This window comes from Cynocephalus volans, chromosome 9 (genome assembly GCF_027409185.1).
Source record: "Cynocephalus volans isolate mCynVol1 chromosome 9, mCynVol1.pri, whole genome shotgun sequence".
Lineage (NCBI taxonomy): Eukaryota > Metazoa > Chordata > Mammalia > Dermoptera > Cynocephalidae > Cynocephalus > Cynocephalus volans.
The window spans coordinates 1,597,422-1,620,524 of NC_084468.1; the positions used below are offsets into that span (position 1 = coordinate 1,597,422).

The following is a 23,103-nucleotide window of genomic DNA, read 5'->3' on the forward strand; positions in this document are numbered from 1 at the left end:
GTAGTCTGAGTTGAGAAAGAAAGGTGGATTTTTCCTTCTCGGGAGTGGTGGTACACCCAGGGTTGTTTTCTGTTTGTTTGTTAGTCAGTTTACCAATGGGCAGCCCTTGAGAGACAGTGTTAGATGGAGTCTCCCTTGTGCTGCCTGAACCCTCCTTTCCTAGGGCCACTACATAGAAGACTGACTGTCAAGGACATTTGGTTGCCACTTGCTGACCCCTTTTGGAGGTCGATTTCTAGCTTCTTTTTTGCCAACAAAGATTATTGCTGGTGGATCTTCAGATGGGTGGAGCACTCCGTTAATGGTTTTTCCTTGTCAGTCTTTGTTTCTCAGGCGTAGCTCAGATGTACAGCTTGTGAGTGTGTTTTATGATGTTCCGGGAACACAACTGAAGGGGCTGGAGTGGATGGAAGATGAGTGTGCTGGGAGATACCATCTGTGGGAAAATTGGCATCTCCTTTGTGTGGGAGAAGGAGAGCCTGAGAGGGTGAACCCCAGGCAGTAGTTAGTGCAGGACCCTTATTTTGTTTGCATCTGAAGTCCACCACTGCCACAAAAACCAGTAGTTGACTCAAGACTCCAGAGTCAGCAACAGTTTCATTGGCAGACTTTTCTGGACTGAGCTTCCAATTTTTAAAGTCTTTTCCACCTTACCTGATCCTAATTTTTACAGATCCATTAGAGTTGAACCGATGCTTTATGTCTCAGTTCTTTGTATATGCCTTTGTATTAGCTATTTATTGTTGCATAACAAGTTACCTCGAAACTTAGTGGCTTAAAATAGCAGCATACATTTATTATCTCATGGTTTCTGTGGGTCAGGAATTTGGGAGCAGCTTAGCTGGGTTGTTCTGTCTCAGGGTCTCTCCTGAGGTTGCAGTTAAGATGTCAGCTGGAACTGCATCATCCAAAGGCTTGACTGAGGCCTGAGGATCTGCTTCAGAGACACCTCCCTGCATCACTGGCAGGAGGCCTTAGTTCCTCACCCCATGCTCTCTCCACAAGGCTGCTGGAACATCGTCATGGGCTGCCTTCCCCTAGAGTAGGTGATCCATGAGAGGGCAAGGGATGTGTCTTTTGTGCCCTAAACTTTGAAGTCACAAGCTGCCGTTTCTGCACTGTGACATCAGTTACACAGGCCTGTGCTGTTCAGTAGTGGGGGCATGAGTATTAGCAGGCGGGGCCCATGGGGCCGTCTTAGAGAAGGGGTACCACAGCAGCCTTCTCTGAAGTCTGGAAGCAAAAGGAAGCTCTAAAAGGATGTGTGAGGGGCCGGCCTGTGGCTCACTCGGGAGAGTGCGGTGCTGATAACACCAAGGCCCCGGGTTCGGATCCCATATATGGATGGCCGGTTTGCTCACTGGCTGAGTGTGGTGCTGACAACACCAAGTCAAGGGTTAAGATCCCCTTACCGGTCATCTTTAAAAAAAATAAATAAATAAAAGGATGTGTGAAGAGTAGGAGTGAGGGAGGTGAGTGTGACCTGTGAGGCGTTGTAGGGTCTTCACTTGTATTCGCTACATTTTAGTCAGCTTTGGGCTTTGGGTATTTGGTTTTCCACATTTTTTGTTGTTGTTGTTGTTGTTGTATCTGAAATAGTTTACTAAAAATAAAGAAATAGCCACTATTAAGCGCTTGCCACATGTCAGATACCAGTATGATGTTGTGCAAAATTGTATCTAGTACTTAGCATGGCTTTTTAAGGTAGGTATAAATTATCTGTTTTTCAGCTGACTAGACTGAGCTCAGTGATGTAAAGTTGCTCCCTTACTAGTGAGATGATACAGTAGAAAGCAGGAGAGTTGGGAGCTGACCCTAATTGTGTGTGGGCATGCGCACGTGTGTGTCTAGAATTTGTAACCGTAATACTGTACTGCTTCATTATGAAGCCCACAAACTTTAATGAGTTGAGTGGTCATTGTTTTATTAACCTAAGATGATGATGAAGACATTGCTGTGTTTGGAGAGGTCAGAGGCCAGTGCTCTTGGATCTGAAAGAGACCTTTTGTGCCTGCAGAGTTGGGAGTGTGTGAGCTCATGTAGTAGATGAGGCAGCAAGCAGGTAGGTGGAACCCTGCTGGGATGAGAGAGGAGGGTGCCGAGGTTGAGTGGTGGGAGCAGGGCTGAGAATGCCCAGGTAGGGGCAGCGTGGGGTTAGGAATCCCGAGGAGAACACCTGTAGAATGCTGGAGACCGGAGCTGGACTTGCAACTGCAAGAGGTGTCTTTGCAGTGGGCTTGTCTGCAGGTTCTGGAAAGGCTGGTGGGTGGGCACTGGTGCTGGTGGTGCTGCCCAGGCAAGGATACAGTGGGGCAAAAGGTAGAAAGGAAATGATTGTGTGACCTGCCTTGGCAGCAGGAGGGCTGATGGTAGAGGCTGCAGGAAGACGTCTGTAGTGACCTCCTTGTGAGTAGGGGTTTGGGTTTGGGCAGAGTTTACCTGTGTTGGCTGGGCAGTTGGTAGATACAGGTGGTAGTGGGATCCAGCCAGCTGATTCCTCACCACTGTCAGGTGAAGTATTACTGCCCCATTTCACAGATTGGAGGCAGAGACTTCTTCTGCCCAAGTTCACAGAACTACTGAGAGTAGAGAAGCAAGCATTTGAATCTGGGTCGGGTTCCAAAATGGGCTGCACCGTGCTCTGAGTCAGCTGGCAGACCACTTTCAGGGCCCTGCAGGCAGTGAGGTCTCTACCCGACTGCGCAACTCTGCCATTGTATCTTGAAAACAGACATAGTATGTAGACGCATGTGTGTGGCTGAGTTCCAATAAAACTGTTTGTGGACACTGATATTTGAATTTCCTATAATTTTTGTGTCATGAAATATTCTTCTGATTTCTTTCAACCATTTAAAAATTTGAAACCCGTTCTTGGCTCGTGGGCCACACATGAACAGGTGGGGGTCAGATTCAACTGCAGGTGTTTGTGGATCACCCTGTGCCCTGCTTTCTGCCAGTGGTGCTCAAACTTGGGTGCTCATTAGAAACCCATGGGAAATCTTTAAAATAGTGAGGCCAGGCCGCCAGATTGCATTGGTCTTGGGTGGGACCTAAGCACAGTAGGTTTGAAAACTCTCCATGTTATTACCATGTGCAGCCAAGGCCGAGGGCCCACTGGTCAGACTTCAGTGTGGATAAAGGGCATCCAGATTGGAAAAGATGAAGTCAAACTGTCCCTGTTTGCAGATGACATGATCCTATATATCGAACAGCCTAAAGCCTCTACAAAAAAACTCTTGGAGTTGATAAATGATTTCAGCACAGTAGCAGGATACAAAATCAACACACAAAAATCAGTAGCATTTCTTTTCTCCAATAGTGAACATGCAGAAAGAGAAATCAAGAAAGCCTGCCCATTTACAATAGCCACCAAAAAAATAAAATACTTAGGAATTGAGTTAACCAAGGAGGTGAAAAATCTCTATAATGAGAACTACAAACCACTGCTGAGAGAAATTAGAGAGGATACAAGAAGATGGAAAGATATCCCATGCTCTTGGATTGGAAGAATCAACATAGTGAAAATGTCCATACTACCTAAAGTGATATACAAATTCAATGCAATCCCCATCAAAATTCCAATGACATTTTTCTCAGAAATGGAAAGAACTATCCAGACATTTATATAGAATAATAAAAGACCACGCATAGCCAAAGCAATGCTGAGCAAAAAAAAATAAAGCTGGAGGCATAACACTGCCTGACTTTAAGCTATACTACAAAGCTATAATAACCAAAACAGTATGGTACTGGCATAAAAACAGACACACTGATCAATGGAATAGAATAGAGAATCCAGAAATCAACCCACACACCTACAGCCATCTGATCTTTGACAAAGGCACCAAGCCTATACACTGGGGAAGAGACTGCCTCTTTAGCAAATGGTACTGGCATAACTGGATATCCATATGCAGGAGAATGAAACTAGACCCATACCTCTCACCATATACTAAAATCAACTCAAAATGGATTAAGGATTTAAATATACACCCTGAAACAATAAAACTTCTTAAAGAAAACATAGGAGAAACACTTCAGGAAATAGGACTGGACACAGACTTCATGAATATGACCCCAAAAGCACGGGCAACCGAAGGAAAAATAAGCAAATGGGATTATATCAAACTAACGAGCTTCTGCACAGCAAAAGAAACAATTAACAGAGTTAAAAGACAACCAACAGAGTGGGAGAAAATATTTGCAAAATATACATCTGACAAAGGATTAATATCCAGAATACACAAGGAACTCAAACAACTTTACAAGAAAAAAACAAGCAACCCAATTAGAAAATGGGCAAAAGAGCTAAATAGGCATTTCTCTAAGGAAGATATACAAATTACCAACAGACACATGAAAAAATGCTCAACATCACTCAGCATTCGGGAAAAGCAAATCAAAACCACACTGAGATACCATCTCACCCCAGTGAGGATGGCTAAAATCCAAAAGACTCTGAACGATAAATGCTGGTGAGGTTGCGGAGAAAAAGGAACTCTCATACGTTGTTGGTGGGACTGCAAAATGGTGCAGCCTCTACGGAAAATGGTATGGAGGTTCCTCAAACAATTGCAGATAGATCTACCATATGACCCAGCTATCCCACTGCTGGGAATATACCCAGAGGAATGGAAATCATCAAGTTGAAGGTATACCTGTTCCCCAATGTTCATCGCAGCACTCTTTACAATAGCCAAGAGTTGGAACCAGCCCAAATGCCCATCATCGGATGAGTGGATACGGAAAATGTGGTACATCTACACAATGGAATACTACTCAGCTATAAAAACGAATGAAATACTGCCATTTGCAACAACATGGATGGACCTCGAGAGAATTATATTAAGTGAAACAAGTCAGGCACAGAAAGAGAAATACCACATGTTCTCACTTATTGGTGGGAGCTAAAAATTAATATATAAATTCACACACACACATACACACATACACACACAAACCGGGGGGGGGGGGGAAGAAGATATAACAACCACAATTATTTGAAGTTGATACAACAAACAAACAGAAAGGACATGGTTGGGGGGGAGGGGGGGAGGGAGAAGGGAGGGAGGTTTTGGTGATGGGGAGCATTAATCAGCTACAATGTATATCGACAAAATAAAATTTAAAAAAAAAAAAAAAAAAAAAAATTAAGTGAAACAAGTCAGGCACAGAAAGAGAAATACCACATGTTCTCACTTATTGGTGGGAGCTAAAAATAAATAAATAAATTCACTCACACACACACACACACACACACACACACACACACAACATGGGGGGGCGGGGGGGGGAAGAAGACACAACAATTACAATTCCTTGAAGTTGACATGACAAGCAAACAGAAAGGACATTGTTGGGTGGGAGGGAGGAGAGGGAGGAGGGAGGGAGGTTTCAGTAATGGGCCACAATAATCAACCACAGTGTATATTGACAAAATAAAATTTAAAAAAAACAAAAAACAAAAAAACAGACTTCAGTGTGGGGCCCAGGAGTCTGCACTTCCAAAGTGCTCTTGGGGGCTGATGTTAGCAGCACCAGTATAGCTGGAAGGCCAGGGAAGTCCTGTTTCTTGGCTGTGCAGATTGATTGTCTCTGTGTGCTGGCCTGGCTGTGACAAAAGTGGGGACATGCTCCTTGGTATACTGCCTCCATTTCCTGTCCATGGCTTGTCTGTGGAAGATGGAGGGTGGGTGCTGTTGTCAGCAAGGAAGCCAAGCCAAGGCCTCACCTCCATGCGCAGAGGTAGCGTTTCTGTGGGACTTGTTCTGCTACTGATTTTTCAAAGATGCCTAGAAACTGTCTTAAAAGTGATTTAGTGATTTTGGACAAGTATATATCTTTTTCTTCTTAGAATTTATCATTTCCTATATTGACATAAATATATTTGAATTGTTTCCACTGGTACTAATTCTTTTTTTCTCTCTCTCTTTTCTTACCAAGCACTATTTTCAATGAGTTGCAACACTAATTAAGCACTATTTTCCTTTGAAATTTTTATGGGACATAGTTCCGTGATGGAGTAAAAATGCCACACACTGAATTCTAAAGTGCTGCACGTTTGATTTTGTGCACAGTGAGACCCAAACAAGTTCTGTGCATTTAGCTTTCTTACCACACCCCTTTTCTGTGTTCACAGGTTGTTGCTGAGCACCCAGATGCCTCAGATGAGGAAATTGAAGAAATGCTTGGATCCCAGTGGAATATGCTCAACGAAAAGCAGAAAGCACGCTATAATACAAAGTTTGCCCTATTGACCTCTGCCCAGTCTGAAGAAGACTCTGGTAAATGGAAAACTGTGCTAGTGTCCTCTACTTTGGTGTGATGCATAGTGTACCAAACTGAGCTCTGATCTTGGAACTGTAAGGGAACATGTTCACTCTTCCCCAGCTCTGACCCATGTGTTTGGGCCAGCAACCAGAGTGCATGTGCTCACAATGAAAGCAACCTCTGCTGTCTGTATTACCTCACTCATTGTGAGAGCTGTTCCATGTGATCCTGTCTGGCCTGTGGGTCCCTCACCCTCTGCCCAAGTGAAGCAGGCACTCCAGCCACTGCAGCCGATGGGGTTGTCTGAGCGAGGACGGAAGAAGGAAGGGAGTCAGATGGTTTCTAGGACTCCAGGCTTACGTGATGTAGGAGGGTCAGACTTCAGGCCTATGGCCCTCCAGTCCCAGCATACTCTCTGTCCCTCATAAGGGGCCCACAGCGGGGGCAGTTCCCAGCCTATTTGGTTGAGAGCTCGCAGGGTAAGAAGTGGACTGGACTAAACTAGCCTGACATTAGAATTGGGTGTCCTTTGGTCCTTCCTAGGCCTTCAGTTTAAATTTACTTTTTTTTTTTTTTTTTTTTTTTGGTGACTTGTTAGTACAGGGATTGAATCTTGGACCTTGGTGTTATCAATACCCTGCTCTAACGAACTGAGCTAACCGGCCAGCCCAAGTTTAAACAACAAAGTGTGCTACTCTGCTTTGGGCAGTGGCATGGTGATGGAGATTTAACACTGTAAGATTTGGAGAAAATGTGTGACAGTGTGTAACAGTGGCCACATGAGTTGTGGAAGACTGACATTCTAATGTAAAAATAAGTGTGACATACTTGGGTATCAATTTAACATACAAAAAAATTCTGTAGCAAGGTTCATCACTGAGGAGTTTTGGAGAGGCCACACACAAAGTGTTTCAAGACTCTCCTGAAAGGGGGCTGAGGCCCAGATGTAACTACAGTCTGCCCACCCTACACAGCTAGCATGTGCTCACCCTACACAGCTAGCATGTGCTCCTGGAGCAGCGCCATGTGTTAGGGTGTGGAGCACATGCCTGTCTTACTTTTCAGTCTCCCTTACAGGTGTTTCCATCTTGATGTAGGGCTTTCTAGGCCTCCACGTTGGCTTTCTGGTTATGTCTGTCTTGAGTTCTGTTCAGTTTGTTCAGTGTCCATTGCAGATACTATAATTTAGCATAGCAAGGGTATTTGGTGTTTGTGTAATTTCTTTAGAAGGCAGAAGTTCACCTCACTTCATCAGAATACTGAATTTAGAGAAGTGCCTTTTCAATGACTGGCTTATTTAAAAATGAGTTGGGTTTTCCTGAAGCTACATTCAGCTTACCCTTGAAGAGTAAGTGTGAATTTGATTGTGTGTCATATTTTGCTGTTTTGGGCTGTTTCTGAGTCCTTAGTAGATAGAAGTGACAAGGGGTTTCTGCCCACTGTGTGTCAGGTGTGTGCTGGTCCGTAGGTGCCCTTTAACCCTTTCAACAAAAATGGGGTGTCATGTTCGTGCATCGGCTGTTCCCCGTCTCAGTGTTAGAGATTAACTGATGCCCGTATTGCTTATTTTTGTAAGAAATGACTGCTGCCTTGGGCCAGCCTGTGGCTCACTTGGGAGAGTGTGGTGCTGATAACACCAAGACCACGGGTTCAGATCTCGTATAGGGATGGCTGGTTGGCTCACTGGGTAAGCGTGGTGCTGACAACACCAAGTCAAGGGTTAAGATCCCCTTACCGGTCATCTTTTAAAAAAAAAAAAAAAGAAAGAAAAGAAATGACTGCTGCCTCATTCTAGGTAAAGAGAGTGCTACTTAGGAGGTACTCAGCAAAGGACTATGAGTTCACCTCACGGGAAAACGAGGTGCCACTTGACATTGCTGCTGGCACATGTCTGTAGCTTAGTGAGCAGATGCTGATAAGGGGCACACCTGACTGAGATTCTGGGTGTCAGGCTGGCCTTGCTGCCTGCTGCTTATGCTCGGGCAGTGGCTGAGTCGATTCCACTGTCCACCACTCTGTGGGTCTCTTCCTGAGTGGCCTTTGCAGCCACCCCACAGTGGTGTGGCTGGGATCAGAGCCTGCTGAGGCCCAGCACTCCGGCTGACTGCCTTTCCTCTAGAAGTAATCTTAGGCCTAGACCCACGGTGAGGCCCTGTGCACGTTTGGCACCCAGGGTATGGACACTTGCACCTTCTCCTGCGGTCCTGCTGGACGCCACAGAGATGAGCACTCCTGTACTGGTGTGTTCTGTCCCAACAGGTAGTAAGGTTTGAGGAGACAAAGTCCTTCTGCAAGATGTCTGATGAACAGTTTGTTAATAAAAAATCCTGGGGCCGGCCCCGTGGCGCAGTCGGGAGAGAGCGGCACTGGGAACGCAACAGCGCTCCCGACGCGGGTTCGGATCCTATATAGGGATGGCCGGTGCGCTGAGTGGCGCGGCCGGTCACAAAAAAAAGACAAAAATAATAATAATAATAAATAAAATAAATAAACAGAATTAAAAAAAAAAAAAAAATCCTGAACCTCTGTAAAGCAGTCATGCAAATGAAAATATTGGATTTATGTTTAAAATAAACATTGGCATGTTCAAATTAATTACCTCTTTTAGAATTTGCACTTTTTACATTTTATCTTTCTAGGTCAGTCTGTTTGGACATTTTAAGGCTTGGATTAGTTGATATTCCTGAGAACACCTAATGTATGGCACAGTCAAACAAACATGTAGAAAGCCCCTAATTTGCAGACACAAATGTAGTGTTGCTACTTAAAATGGTTCTTTAAGGAAATATATAAAAAGTAGTAAGTTGAATATTTTTTTTAAGTTCAACTTAAATTCCACTAGTTTTTGAATGTTAGTAAGTAAAAGTTTTTTTTTAAATACTAGATTATATTTAAATTTGATGCTATAATACAATAAAATATAATTATAACAAACACCAATATAATAATTTCTAGATTTGATAAAGCATTTTCAGTCCCCAGTTTTGTTGTAAAGAGATTTGATCTGAAAGACATAGGCCCTGGAAATCAGCAGGATTACAGGAAACGTGTCATGGGCTGGATTATGCATTGAATAAACTGGGTAGGTTCTCAGTGCTTTTGAGGGCAGCTTGTGGAGTGTTTTTCATGTGTTTTCCCCATTCCCCATTCAAAGGTAACTTAAATGGGAAAAAAAGAAACCACACAAAGAGGACACAGGACCCTACAGAAGATGTTGAAGTTGAGGATGCACCTAGGAAAAGACTCAGGATGGACAAGCACAGTCTTCGGAAGGTAACTAAGTTCCGGGTTTACCTGGCCTGTCAGGACATGTGCTATGTAACTCTTGGCACCAGTGTTTCCCTACATAGGAATGTGGAAAGGATGCAGGCATCGGTCCTCTCGGCCCTCCTCAGGGTAGTACTCAGCAGTAAGGCTTGCTTTTCTCACGGAACCCCACTGAGAAAGGCTGCTGAAGAAAGTGAATTCTTAATCATCAGGGATGTTAGTACACAAACTGCTGATACTTTGCTATCCAAGAAAACAAATGTCCAAATACTTTGAGTAATGCTTGATTTTTATATTGGACAAAATTGTGTATTAGAAATGACTCTTGTCTATAGGGGTTATTATTCAAGATGTAAATAATGAGTTGACATGAAAGTCCATTAGAGATATATGTTTATACTCTGATGAAAAGTTACAGAACACGTTAAAGGCATTGACAGTAGGTTTTATGAACTCATTCAGCTCATTAGTGGTTCATATTATTGTTTATTCAGTGAGATACTAGGCAGGCTGTGCAGGCTTGTTCGATGCAGCTAAAGAAGAGACAGCATCAATGTAAAGGCCGAGCTTTATACAAAGGCAGCCCCCAGGGCCTTATGCTCCTAGCATATTTCCAGTGAGCGTTGAGGGACAGCATTTGCCTGGTAATTGGAGGGGAGTGAAACTGACCAAGGTCCATCCATCCAGGAAAACAGTGGAGTATTCTATCTAGTGTGTGGTGTTCGTGCACGTACAAAGTGGAGCCCTTTTTTAGTGTATGATGCTGTGCTGCTTATTCCGTCTCTCTCAGGTGACCAGTTAACTTTTTCATGAACTGAGAGGTTGAACAGACTTTGTGCTTTATATTTGAATTTATGTCTGTTCGGTAATACTTCTGACAGTAGTCTTATATTTATAGTTTTGAGTAAAGCTTGATCCTGTCTTTTACTGACCTAAATTAAGTTGCTCTTTTTATTGTTTTGTTTTATTTTCAAGAGTGGAAAATAAATCTCACACATTGCTAAAGTGTAAATATGTGGAGACTGTATCATCTGTCTTATTTCTTTAAAATTGTATCTGCAGTGCAGGGGAGCAGGCAGTCCTTGCACCATCTTCCTGGCCAACAACATTCTTCTGGGGCACCTGCCATCAGATGGGGTTGTTCAGTGATCAAGTGTCCAGCAATAAGCTAGATAAAGTTTACCTGAAGTCACTAAATTTTGCAGTTACCAGGAGGCACATACTTAATATCTCCTCTAGTAAGCAGCCTTTTACTGGCAATCATACTAAAATTGGTTGCTTTGAAATATTTGTACAAATGATACAACCTAAAAAAATGTGTGATCCTGGGCATTTGAAATATAAAAATTCACATTAAGTAGCTAGGTAGAAATATTTTATTAACTAATAGCTCAGGAAATAGCACATCATAAAAAAAGTAGTGGTGTCATCTCTGATCTGGTTTTTGTAAACCTAAGCCATATTGCATATAGTTCCTAATATGCATTGAGTTCTTTTGATGTGCCAAGCACTGTTCCAGGTGCTATATGCACTTATTACCTTATCCACAGTCCTTGTGACTACCCCGCTGGCATGCTGTTCCACCTATCCTGGTCCCAGACAGGTGGATGAGGTGAGCAGTGAGTGCAGGGACCCTGCATCTTGGAGTGGCAGGTTAACCACTAGGCAGTGTAGTCCCAGGGCTGTTGAGACAGGGCATTTTCAGCTACATTATTCAAAATCTCAGCACTCGACAAAATGTTCATGGTACCTTCTGTTTTTTTCCCCTATTCTTCTGTTATGAAGTGTATTTTATTGATGATATTTGTTTGTGAGGTGTATCTGGAATTTTTCTCAAAATTGGAAATTCTCAGCATAGCGAGTTAGACTAATAATGTTGGTACCAACTAAGCGGGGCTGACTTTAACTTGGTTGGTCAACCTCTCAAGTAGAAGGACAGATTTCCCTTAATTCATACAGTGCTTTGGATTTGGTGGAAAGTTCAGGTGGCATGTTGAACACAACTTATGAGGTATTTTAACATGACTACAACAGGTCTTGGCATGGCCCTGCCCACCCTGCCCTCCTGACAGATTTTAGAGCAGTAAAGAATCAGTCCAGATTGAGAAAAAAAGTCTATGAGATTGGGCAACTGTGGATGACTTGTGTGCATGGAACACATTTCCAGAGGAAGACGTTTCTGTCATGCAACTTTTGAGCAACCTATGTTCATTCACATTAGGAGATTTTTCTTCTTTCTTTTCTTTTTGTTCTCCGTTTTCTTTATTTTTTCAATAACAGAGAGATACAATCACTGACAAAACGGCCAGAACAAGCTCTTACAAGGCCACAGAGGTAGTCTCCTCTCTCAAGAGCCCAGCAGGTAATGTGGTCAGCACTCCTTCCTTCCTGGCTGCTACTGGGTTCCTGGGCTGGGCTGGGCAGTGAACAGGGCAGCCTGATCCTGCCCTTGGGGAGCCTCAGTGGGGTTGATGAAGAACAGGGCTGGGGAGGGATATACAATTAAGTTAAAACCTAAAATGATAAGAAGGGAAGGAGGTTCTCATGTAATTAGAAAACAAACTTTCTGTATATAAATTGTTTTAAGGATTCAGCTAAATTTTATGGAAATTATTTTTCTACTGATTTTTACTTGGTTTTGTTTTCAATTTAAAACTTTACTAGAAAGGTGATTTAAGCTGGAAATGTTCATGTTTCTTGCTATAAATTCCACAACTCTTCAGTATCCTGATCTTCTGTGTATATTAGCTAAAAGCCATAGTAAGGACTCATTATTTCTATTTCATATGTTGAAGAAACTAGCTTAAAATGTTTATGAAAGGTAACTATCAGGGCTGGCCAGTTAGCTCAGTTGGTTAGAGTGTGGAGTTACAATTCCTAGACAAGTGTTCAGATCCTGGCACTGGCCAGCCGTCAAAAAAAAAAACACCCAAACTATAAAACAATAAAAGGAGTAATCAGACTCCCTTTTACCTTTTCATTAATTATGTTTTTGAAATATGCCTGATAGTTTATTAAAGAAGGCTTACCACCTCCAGCTGTTAATTAAAAAGGAAAACAACATATGAGAGAGAAAGTGAAGATTGGGAATGGCTCTGTTGTCCTTGTTTTGCATGAGGTGTGGTACTGGTTTATAAAATAGTTAAACAGATTGTTTAAAAAAAAAAAAAAAGCCATTTGTGAGCAATTGGAAATTTGAACACTGGCTGGATATTAGATTTTCTAAGGGATTGTTACTTTTAAGTATGATAATAGAATTGTGGTTATATTTAAAACTTTACATTTTAGAGATATGTACTAAACTTTTAATGGATGAAATGATAAGTCTGGGATTTGCTTCAGAATAATCCAGCAGGGGGATGTGGAACCAGATGTGGATGGAGCCACGTTGACTCCAGGTTCATGTTTTTGGGGCCCAGGCAGCGGGGACATGGGTTAATGTTAAGTTCGTCTGGTTTTCTTTTCATTCATATTTTTCTGTGATAAATAGTTAAGCCCTTAATACAACAAAGGAACTCAGAAGATTTATCTTTAGAATTTTACTTATTTGAGGGGTAATTCTAAAGCAGTAAAGAGCTTGAGGGTTTAGGATTTCAAACTTTACTTTATAAACCAAAATTATTTTACAGCAACGAAAAATCTGTCTGATGCATGCAAACCACTGAAGAAACGAAATCGGGCTTCCACAGCAGCGTCTTCAGCTCTTGGGTTTAGCAAAAGTTCATCTCCTTCTGCATCCTTAACTGAGAATGAGGTAAAATAACAATAATAATGATCAACCATGGCATTCATAGAGAGCCACCTAGTTGCCCAAGTTGCAGTGTGAGTGAAGGTCAGGCTTAGTAAACACGACATTGGTGTTCTCCGTAAGTGTAGGTTAGTTTCAGGTTCTTTTAACTAATCTAAAATTCATGAAATGGAAGAGAACAGTGCACTAGTTTAGTCTATTTGAACACTTCGAGTATAAACACACACACACACACACACACACACATACATAGTGTATTTGTAAATGTACATATGTACTTCAGTCTTGATGCAGTTTAATTATTCCTGAAATCTATCTTTAAAATGTTGTGTTTGATATAGTCCTCACAGTGTAATTTTTTCACATGACAGTAAGTCTGTGTTGGTTCTGACGTGACACGCTGTCAGTCGAGCTGACACCGGTCATTGTGCACTCATCTGGGGAGATGAAGGGTGGCTCACATGCCACACCTGATTCTTGCTGCTTCCAGACCTAGGCTCAAGGAGGAAGCCAAAGATTTCTTCGTTCTCATGTGTTCCATGGCTTTGGGTCCATGCCTTTGGTCCTTTAAATTCTGGAGTATTCTTAGATACCTGAGCGTTGAGGTGAGTCAGAACTACCAATGTAATATGACTCCTGTTTCCTGGACTTGCAAAATACATGTTAGCAAAAAAATAATAGCAGTTGGAGGCTGTTACCTGCCATCTTTGTAACCTAACATCTAGACTTCATTATCAAATCTAAAGTCTTTGCCATTGCTAAAAACAAAACACAACAAAAAAATGGCCACAAAATGCAGGTGTGACACTTTTTTTGTCTAGAGGTAGTTTTGGTTTCCTGATTTTAGTGACTGCCTTCATGGAGCTTACTTTGAATTTTGATTTCTTGTTATTTTGGTCCCTGTAATTTTGTTTTTCTTATTGTAGACATGAGTCCTTCTTCTGTAATAAGCAAACGATAACCTTAGGCTTTTTGGACAGGGTAGTGAGACAGGGACTGGAGAGGCTCCTAACTCCTATTGGGTCAGAAGGCAGCACTTCTGACCTGGTCTCTGCCACGGTCCACGGTAGGGATGAAGTGTGCCTCATTCATTTCCTCCTGTTAGAGAAGGGGTAGGCCTCCCAGTGCATGAGGGTCAGAGACCTGGGCAATCCGATGAGCTACCCAGCGAGCTCAGCAGCTCGCCATTCTGAATCCTCAGTGATTGTGTAAATAGAGACCACTCCTCTGAGTGGGATTTTATTTAGTGGCTCAAACCAGCTCAGTCGTGGTGAGGAGCTGCTCACATATGTGGGACTGAGGCTTGCTCATAGCTTGGTATGTGTAGTAATTAAGCATTTCTTACATTTGGACACATTTAGAGAAATGCAGTAAGAATTCTTCACTAAACTTCTAGGAACTTACTGAAACATAAAAATGCAAGTTTTTTATAAATTCCTTTTTCTTGTCTAAGTCCAGATTAGTATCCTAGAAAATTAAATGAAAGGTGGTCTACAATTCCAAAGAAAAAGAGTATTAGAAATAAAAAGTTTTAGTTCTGTAGATCCTTTCATATTAGTTGGTATTTTTGTTTGAAAAAATTTTAATTAGTTTTTCTTGCATCATGTTTTAGTCCATTTATCTGATTGAGTTTTTACTTATATTGTTGTCAGATAAAATAGGAAGAAAAACGACAAGGCTACTGGAATCTTGTCTGTTGTTCCTGATCATAAATCATATGTATCAAAGTCTTAAGTAGCATGCAGGGCTGACATAGCAAGGGTGGAGATTAAAACAAATTGGTTAGACAAGGGTGAGAGTTGGATGAGTTTAATCTTTCTGGCGCAGGCAGTTTTGTACATGGGAAGACTTAGATGAAGCATATTCTAATTATTAAACTTAATTGATTTTTAATTTTTTAGAACTTTAGAGGTTGGTAGGTTATTAAATACATTTATATTATATATTGAACACATTAAATTCATATGAATGTGACACATAGATCCCGTAGTGTCCATTATTATTTCCTTACATAAAAATGTTTAAATTACTAGGCCTTTTCCATCAGGCCACTTTTGTGTGTCTTATATAAATCTTCTTTTAAAGTTCATTTTACAGAATTATACTGTTAATTAAAACAACTTTAGATGAACAAATAGACTTGTCTCTTATGTATGAACACTGCTAAACCACAGTAAATATTTGTAACATATGTAATGCTGAATGCCTGTTCGCATGTGAGGAAAATTGTAGTGTTTTTAAAAAACACCCTGTAGACCACTTGGCCTGGTTCTGATACAAGTTAGGTGACCTTGGGAGTTGCTGTGTGGGAGTTCACAGTGGTCCCTCGTTTGGGTCACACACCCTTTGCATGTTTATGTTTCCTTCCTTTCATCACACTTGATTGAAATAAGGGATTTTCATAGAGTTGGTATTTCAAGACATTTTACATCATGTTGTGGTTTAAAATCTTCTTGAAAAAGGTATATGTGATAAATAAAATTTATATTGGAATAATTATTACATGGTGCTACATCACCCAAAGAAAGACTAGATTAAAATTGCACACTTGCATGACAAAGGCCTGTGAAGGAATTAATGTGATTTAAGTGTTTTGTAACTTCATTTCTTATTCCCTTAGTAGAGCAAATTCTTATTTTTTTCGCCTTCACTGGTAACAGCTTTTATGGGAGCGCACATCAGTCAAGTTGGATTTGAACTCAGCTGCCCTGTACTGCACTTAAAATGATGTAATATTCCAAGATGTCTGCTGCAGGTGGTGTATCATCGTACACACTAAGTGACATTTCTATCACAATCATTTTATGGAAGATGTGTGATAATCTGTTTTTACTGGTATTAATAAACACATACAATGAAGAAAACAGTAACAAATTTTAAGACTAAGGTAAGATACCTAATCAAGGCCATTTAATCAATCACATTCATCTCATAATAGAAACACGTTCATATTCCAACGATCAATGTAGATTTCAAGTTGAACAGGAGGCCCTGATTCAGCCAGGGGTGATCCTAGAGCTACAGCAGTGACATGGCACAGAAGGGATGATCCTGGTAGAGGTCATTTTTCCCTCAGTTCATCACTTACTGAATTTTTATTGAAAAATGTCAGCATCTGTACCTTCAAAAACAAAAAACAAACAGCACACATTAACAGGAGCCCTCGCCAACTATTCTCATTGTCAGTGAAATGTATTCAGTACTGTAGATACGAAAGTAATTTCCATCATAAAAGGCAGGAGGAGTTTTGATTCAGTCCTTTTTTACTAAACAGTTTTACTATGACACTAGATATAGTAAATTTTTAGGAAAAAAAAAACCATTTACAGTATCATTGTGAACCATTTGACTCTTTTGATTCAATGACTGGTGTCTAAGGAGACGATAATCAGGTTTTTACACCACCCGCTTCATCACTTGCTTGTGTAGAACACTAGCCATCATGTGTGACTGTCTGAACTGTGGGTGGTCAGCCTCGTGTCGTGCCCCGGGCATCTGCATGTCTGCATGGCAGGGAAGAGGCTTCACTGGCTCTTCGGGTTATGGGGCAGAGCCTGTGCTGCTCACAGTACGCATGACTAGCAGTGGGTTCATTCCCAGCAGACTCTTCAATGTGTTTTACCTTTAAGGAAAGTTTCTGATACTTTTGTTCTAAACCAGTAAGTAATGTATCGCATGCAGAACACTCAGGGTGCCTGGCACCTTGCAAGGACTTGGTGGTTTGCTGTTGTGAGAGTAATGGTTATGATAATAAAAACAATGAAATGGCCATCATTCCATTTTATCCAAAGTATAAATTTTGCTTTGGCATGAAAAGTGATCCTCTTGACTGCATTATGCATGTGAGGATAAAATAAACCCAGAAGTGGCAGAACACTGGATTTGTCTGTGTAACACTTTAGGGCACTGGACTGTGTGGCTAAGGGCTGGTTAGGCTGCCCCACTGGCTCTCTTCCAATGTGTGGGATACAGGGCCTCAAAGATGGCCTGGAGCGATCTAACTTACCCTGTTCCTAAAGAACATGAAAAAGCTAGAGAGTAAATTTAAAACTTAGGAAAAAAACCAGAAAAACACACCAAATTTAAAAATGTGAGAAAAAGATGGTATAAAAATGGCCCTAGTTCGAGAAGTGATCACTCAAAGTAAAGACTTTAGCCTGAAAGGCTTTTGGCAGGAATGAAGGGATTTCGTTTGAAATTACATGATGAATTTTGAGTAGGTGACCAGCCAGCCAGCCAATACGTGATGGATGCATTAGAAGTCAGCCTAAAAGCAGGTGCTTTCCTCTGTAGTGCAGAAGCTGAGCACCTTCAGAGCAACTGAGTGGTGTCTGCTGAGTGTCTTAACATTCTCATCAGCCGAGTACATAGGCATACATGGGGCTAGCAAGGATGGGGACTGTGCGGCACTTCTCAGCTGGGGGAGCCATCAGCTCCCTGGGGTCATTGGGAAGGTGACCAGGTAGGCAGGGGCAGGTGTACTCAGCATTCTGTAGTGAGGGGGATAGTCCCACATATGGCAGAGTTGTCCCACTCCAAATGCCAGCAGTGGTCTCGCTGTGGAGGAGCAGAGTTCCCAAGAGGGTCAACCCTTGGCTTCCCGAAGGAGGTGGGTGGAAAGGGGCTTGTGTTTGAAAGAGCTCAGGAAGGAGCAATAGCTTGTCTGCCAGGAGCACCAAAGTTCATCATGCTGTGAATTCAATGTGGAGTTCCTTTGTTTCCTAAAATAGACTCTTGCCTTGAGACATCTGATCTGCCCGTTGCTGAGAGATGGGTTTGCGTGTATCATACAGAGAGTCATTTAAATGACCTCGTTTGGTTTGCTTCAGACCATCTTTCATGAACCATGTTTGTGCCTGGCAAGGGGAAGTGACTCACTAGTATAAAACTTGAGACATTCACAACAGGTGAAAACGTGTCTGAATACATAAAAGCTTAGATTGTAGTTGTTCTAGAAATGAAAGTATTCTGTCATAATAGAGCTGCATCTCCAGAAAGTGTGCATGTTGACAGTGGGGGTCCTGCATTGTTTCTGTAAGACAGATATGAGAGCTGTTGGGCTGTCAAATCTAAATATCTGCTTCTAAAACCACCCCACCTGCTGCAGATAGAGTTCTGTCTGCCTTGCAGGTCTTGCTTAAGAGTTCAAGTAAAAGTTAAACGTCTTCCTTCAGTCCCAATTTCAGTAATTGCATCTCAGTACTCTCCTTAGTATACTTTGTATCTATTATATGTACATCTCCCAGCTGAAAATCACTCCAGTGTTTTTAAGAGGGTGTTCCTGAAAATCAACAAGAAACCTGAGTGACATTTCCCAAGGGAGCAAATTTCATGCAACATAAGGCAGAGTGTGGCTCTGCGTGATGTGGGAAGGGTCCTCAGCAGGAGCCGGAAGACTGTCCTGCCACCTCTGGGGAGGGTTGGCCTGCTTCCTGTGTGACATGCAGGCCTTCTTAGATGATCTCCGTGAGGTCCCCACAGCTTTAGTTATGTCTGACTTCATGGTTTTTGTTGAAATAGTTATTGTGGAAGCACAGGGATATTCAAAAAGGAGTGCTCAGGGACTGGGGAGCAGGACAAGGGGGGCGACCATTTCACAAGGCTTGTGGTGCTGGGATGCTGACCGCTGAACACAGCAAAGGGAAGGAGGGAGACAGCTTCGTGTGGAACCCACACACACAGTAGCGCATGTGTTACTATGACAGCCTCTTGGCTCTGACCTGCCTGCCCAAGATTTGTGCCCAAAGTGTGTGAGAGTGGCCAGGTCTCAGGTCCACGCAGAGCAAATGTCTGCTGATGGTGGGTGACTCTGATGATACCTGCTAAGAGTCTGTCACAGAAATGTTCTAAAACAGAAGAAAATTAAGATTGTAAATTAGCATCTAGTTCCAAAACAAAACAAAAAAATGCTTATGTGTGTGTATAAATTAAAATGATTAACAAATGCCCTTGAGAAGGTTCTCGCCCAATCCTGATGCGAGTGGGTGCTGTGCCTGCTGGAGGCAGGGCTGCGAGTGGTGAGCAGCTTGTCCTCAGTGCTGGTCGGGTGCCAGCACAGCATTTCTGAGCAGGAGGGCAGTCCTCGGTTCACTTGATTCAGTTAAATAGAAAGGGGCTCCTGGCAAGTGGTTTGGTGAAGACCGACTTCAGTGGCTGTGTTTGGTCTGAGATGTGCCCAGAAGGGTTAGATTTAAAGCCCAGGCCTCCCTTCACCAGGGAAGACTGCTGTCTAATAGTGGTAAATGGAGGATAACATCATGAAGACTTCGGCAAGTTTGCTGCATTTCTTTTTCACTTGATTTCTAACATAACACACTTCCCAAACGTATCTAGCCCATTTAAATTGTTAATTCACTTTAAAGGTTCTTCTGTCCAGGTAATACTTGCACGTGGAGCAGTGAGAGCCCTTGTGACTTAGTGTGAAACTGTAGCATTTTATGCTTTTAAAATCACCTCAGTTTTTAAAAATCTATAAACAGAAAAACTATTGCTGAGGACTGCTGTTTATCTTTTAGATTATAAATCTAAATTATAGTTTTTTGCTGGAGAAACTGAAATATCACTATCTCATTAGAAAAGGTTTCTCAGAATGCTCTTGATGCTGTTATTGGCTTCTTATCAACTTCTAAAGTTTTTAGTTTTTTAAAAGAAATATTCCTTCCTGGCTGCTCTAGAAAAAAAAGAAAGAAAAAGAAATATACTGACTCCTGTATGTTTTAGGACTTCTGGTCAATGAAATTGATTTTTATTCTTTTAGGTACTGTTTTTATTGTTTTACCTAGAGTATTAGAAATTATCACTAATTTACCTGCCAGTGATAGAAAATTGACTGTCCTTAGCAGGTAGACAATTATGTATATGTATTAATCTTATTCCTTGTACTAGAAGTATGAGGGGCATTTTTACCAGCAAGGGGAGTCCTCCAACAACCTGATGGGCCTGGTCTTGTTAGATTCCTTTCTAACTACACAGTTACATGTTAGATCCACATTTATAGTTTTTTTCCAGCCTACCCGTAGTTGTTGGGCTTTTTGCATGTAACTCTTTGGCAATATTCTGAAGCCTGATAATCATACAGGCCAATTGTATTTTCAAGGAATGACTGAGGTTCTGGCCCAATTGGAGGGGGTGGCCCAGCCACACATGCAGATGGAAGCAGGAAGACAGTGGGCTGTGTCACCATATCTCTCAAGTCCTCTCCAGACAGCACAGCCTGCTGCCTGTGGCCGGCCAGAGCAGCCCCACCCCAGCCCACTCCCCATGGGATGGCCACTGCTGAGGACATAGATAGGCCAAGTTGGGTTGGTAGGACATTTTAGAGACTTACTTTACCTTTGATGAGGGCAGGCCTTGAATTGGGAGCAGCAACCCTGTGGCCTGACTCTGACCACAGCCACTGCTTGGCTCTTGCTGCCACCTTCCTGTTTGACTCCCCAGAAGCCTGTGCAGGTTGGAATAGGACCGTGAAGCACAGTGGAGCTCTGTGGACTGGAGACCACTTCTCTTCTCAGTGACTCTCACCGAGCCCCAGCCAAGAACGTAGAGGCGGCTAGGAGGGTTCTAGTCTGCATAACCTAGAAGGGTTGTTTTAATAAAAATTATTATGAATTATAATATTTTAGATGATGAGTGACTTATTTTTAAATTATTTTAATTCCACTCCAATATTTCACTGTGATGTTAACTTGGAAGACCTGTTTGAAATTAGTCTTAATTTTAAACTTATTAAATCTGCTGAGCATAGGATTCTTATTATTTGTAAATCCAAAACACTGTGTGAAAGTACTTCTAGTTATCAATTTCTTCTCTTTCAAAAGCATAACTTAAACATGAAAATGATGTTGGTTTATAGAAGTATTTATTGTTCAAGGTCTGTAATTGTATTTTTAAAATGATGTAGCATTTAACTTGTGAAGGGATTTGTGTTTTGTCAAAAAATTAAAAACTCAATGTGTATAACACCACTCTCAAGAGTAGGGGACTGCTTTGCAGTCACAGCAGGTAGGTCCTCACTGCAGTTCACGTAAGTCACCCTGAAAGGCTATGTGTTTCTAGCAGTGGGCTGGAGTGTGTTCACTAGGTTACATTATGTTTGGTAATATCATCTTGAAAAGTCCCTGTAATATATCAAGGAGACTGCATTCATTGCCCCTAAAGGAATGTATTTCTAAGGCAAATAGGCAACTTGGTATTATCACATATGGAGTAGCAGGTAGAGAAAGTATTTTCAGCCTCAAGAAAACTTTGAAAAGTCAGGAACTAAGCTGCTTGGAGATCAGTGCCGCAAGTGTGGCCTTGGTGGATGCGGGAAGCGACGGGGAAGTTCTTGATGGAGTCTCTGTCCGTTCAGTCACTACACTTTTCTTTTTCCAAATGCATCCTATTGGATCTGGAATAGATCGTAGATGTCGTAGACTGAGATTTGGGACTGTGTTGGGACCGTACAGGTGAATGTGTCACTTCCACAAATGGTGTCTCCAAGTAAGTGGCATCGGCGGCGCACGTGGAGGTGGAGCCTGCAGCTGCAGTGCGGTGCTGCGATGCTGCGTGCGCGTTCTTCCTGCAGGTGGTTTGCTGAGCGGAGCCCTCGGAGCCTTCCTGACTGTGGCTAGTTGTCTGTCCAGTCACTGGGGAAGGGTGTGGTGGGATGAAAGTCGGAATCTTCTGCAACCTGTGTCATGGACTGTGATATTGTAAGGTCTGTATTCTGTATGTGGGTCTCAGACCTTAATCAGGAATTGAGCCTCTTGTGTGTCTTTACATTTATATTTCCATTCAAAATATGTATTCAGTGTTTATTTCCTCAAAACAGATTTTGTTAACTTAGGAACTATCTCCAAGTGGAAACGTGCTAACTTTTTCTGTAAATCTTAAATAAAAGGTGCTGTTCCTTCTTCTGATCGAGAACTGGTTTGTGTTTTCTGTCTTTTTCTCCCTGTATTTTCTCTCTTTTTTTAGCTTTTAAGTTTTCCAGCCACATGAGGGGAAGAGTGTGGGCTGGTAGATCAAGCACTAGACTCCCCTCCCTTGGGCCCGTCATGGCCCCTTTCTTTGGGCCTCGTTCCTGCATCAGTCAGACGGCTCAGCCTTGGGTAGCCATGTGGGCTGTCCTGAGAGCAGCCCGCCAGAGGGTGTGGCCACTGCTTCCCGATGCCCTGGGCTCCCCAGGGTCCGCTCCAGTGTCACCTCACAACTGCTCAGCCCCCACCTATGACCCCATATCTGATGGACTTGTTAAACTTGGGGTTTGACCTCTAAGCATTTCAAATGACCTCTTTCTGGATGTTAACGTTAAAGAAGTAGGAGGTGGGCTGACAGGGGAGTCATGGCTGTGGGCCCTGCAGTTCCACCCAGTCAGCCTCCCGGGAACAAAACCTTAAAACCTGGCTGCTCTAATTTAGTGTTCATTCATGCTGCTGTTTCCATCTTCCTGGAAAAGGTGAGAAGATTGAGTTGAAAAAGCTACTTTTTCTTTAGACTCTGTGTTATGGGGTGTGAGAGTAGACTAGTGAGAGTAGACTATGGGCCCGCACGCCTGTCACCGCTCCACGTTTGCCAGAGCCAGCAGCAGCCCTCAGAGAGCTGGCCCACTTTGATGCTAATTTTAAGTCAGCAAAAATTTCCTGTGTTTATTTAAAAATTTTTTTCTTTCACTGCTCCCTATAGTTTCAGTGAGTTAAATCTGGAAAAAGCTCATTGATAATAAGGCTACAGATTGGTCAGATTCCCTAATGGGGTTTATTTTTGTTTTCTGATATGGCCCAGTTTTAATATCTAGCTTTGTATTTATTGGCAAACAGCAAGTCTATGACATAATT

At 42.2% G+C, this 23,103-nt stretch overlaps 1 protein-coding gene across 1 annotated transcript in view; it reads left to right on the top strand.

The window, feature by feature from the left end:
* The window catches only part of NSD2 (nuclear receptor binding SET domain protein 2), an 89,800-nt gene that overhangs the window by 36,855 nt on the left and 29,842 nt on the right, over positions 1 to 23,103 (top strand). The window contains exons 6-9 of the mRNA XM_063107294.1: positions 6,140 to 6,284; positions 9,425 to 9,543; positions 11,818 to 11,899; positions 13,167 to 13,291. Of these exons, the coding sequence (XP_062963364.1) occupies positions 6,140 to 6,284; positions 9,425 to 9,543; positions 11,818 to 11,899; positions 13,167 to 13,291 (471 nt within the window). The remainder of the gene's footprint in view (positions 1 to 6,139; positions 6,285 to 9,424; positions 9,544 to 11,817; positions 11,900 to 13,166; positions 13,292 to 23,103) is intronic.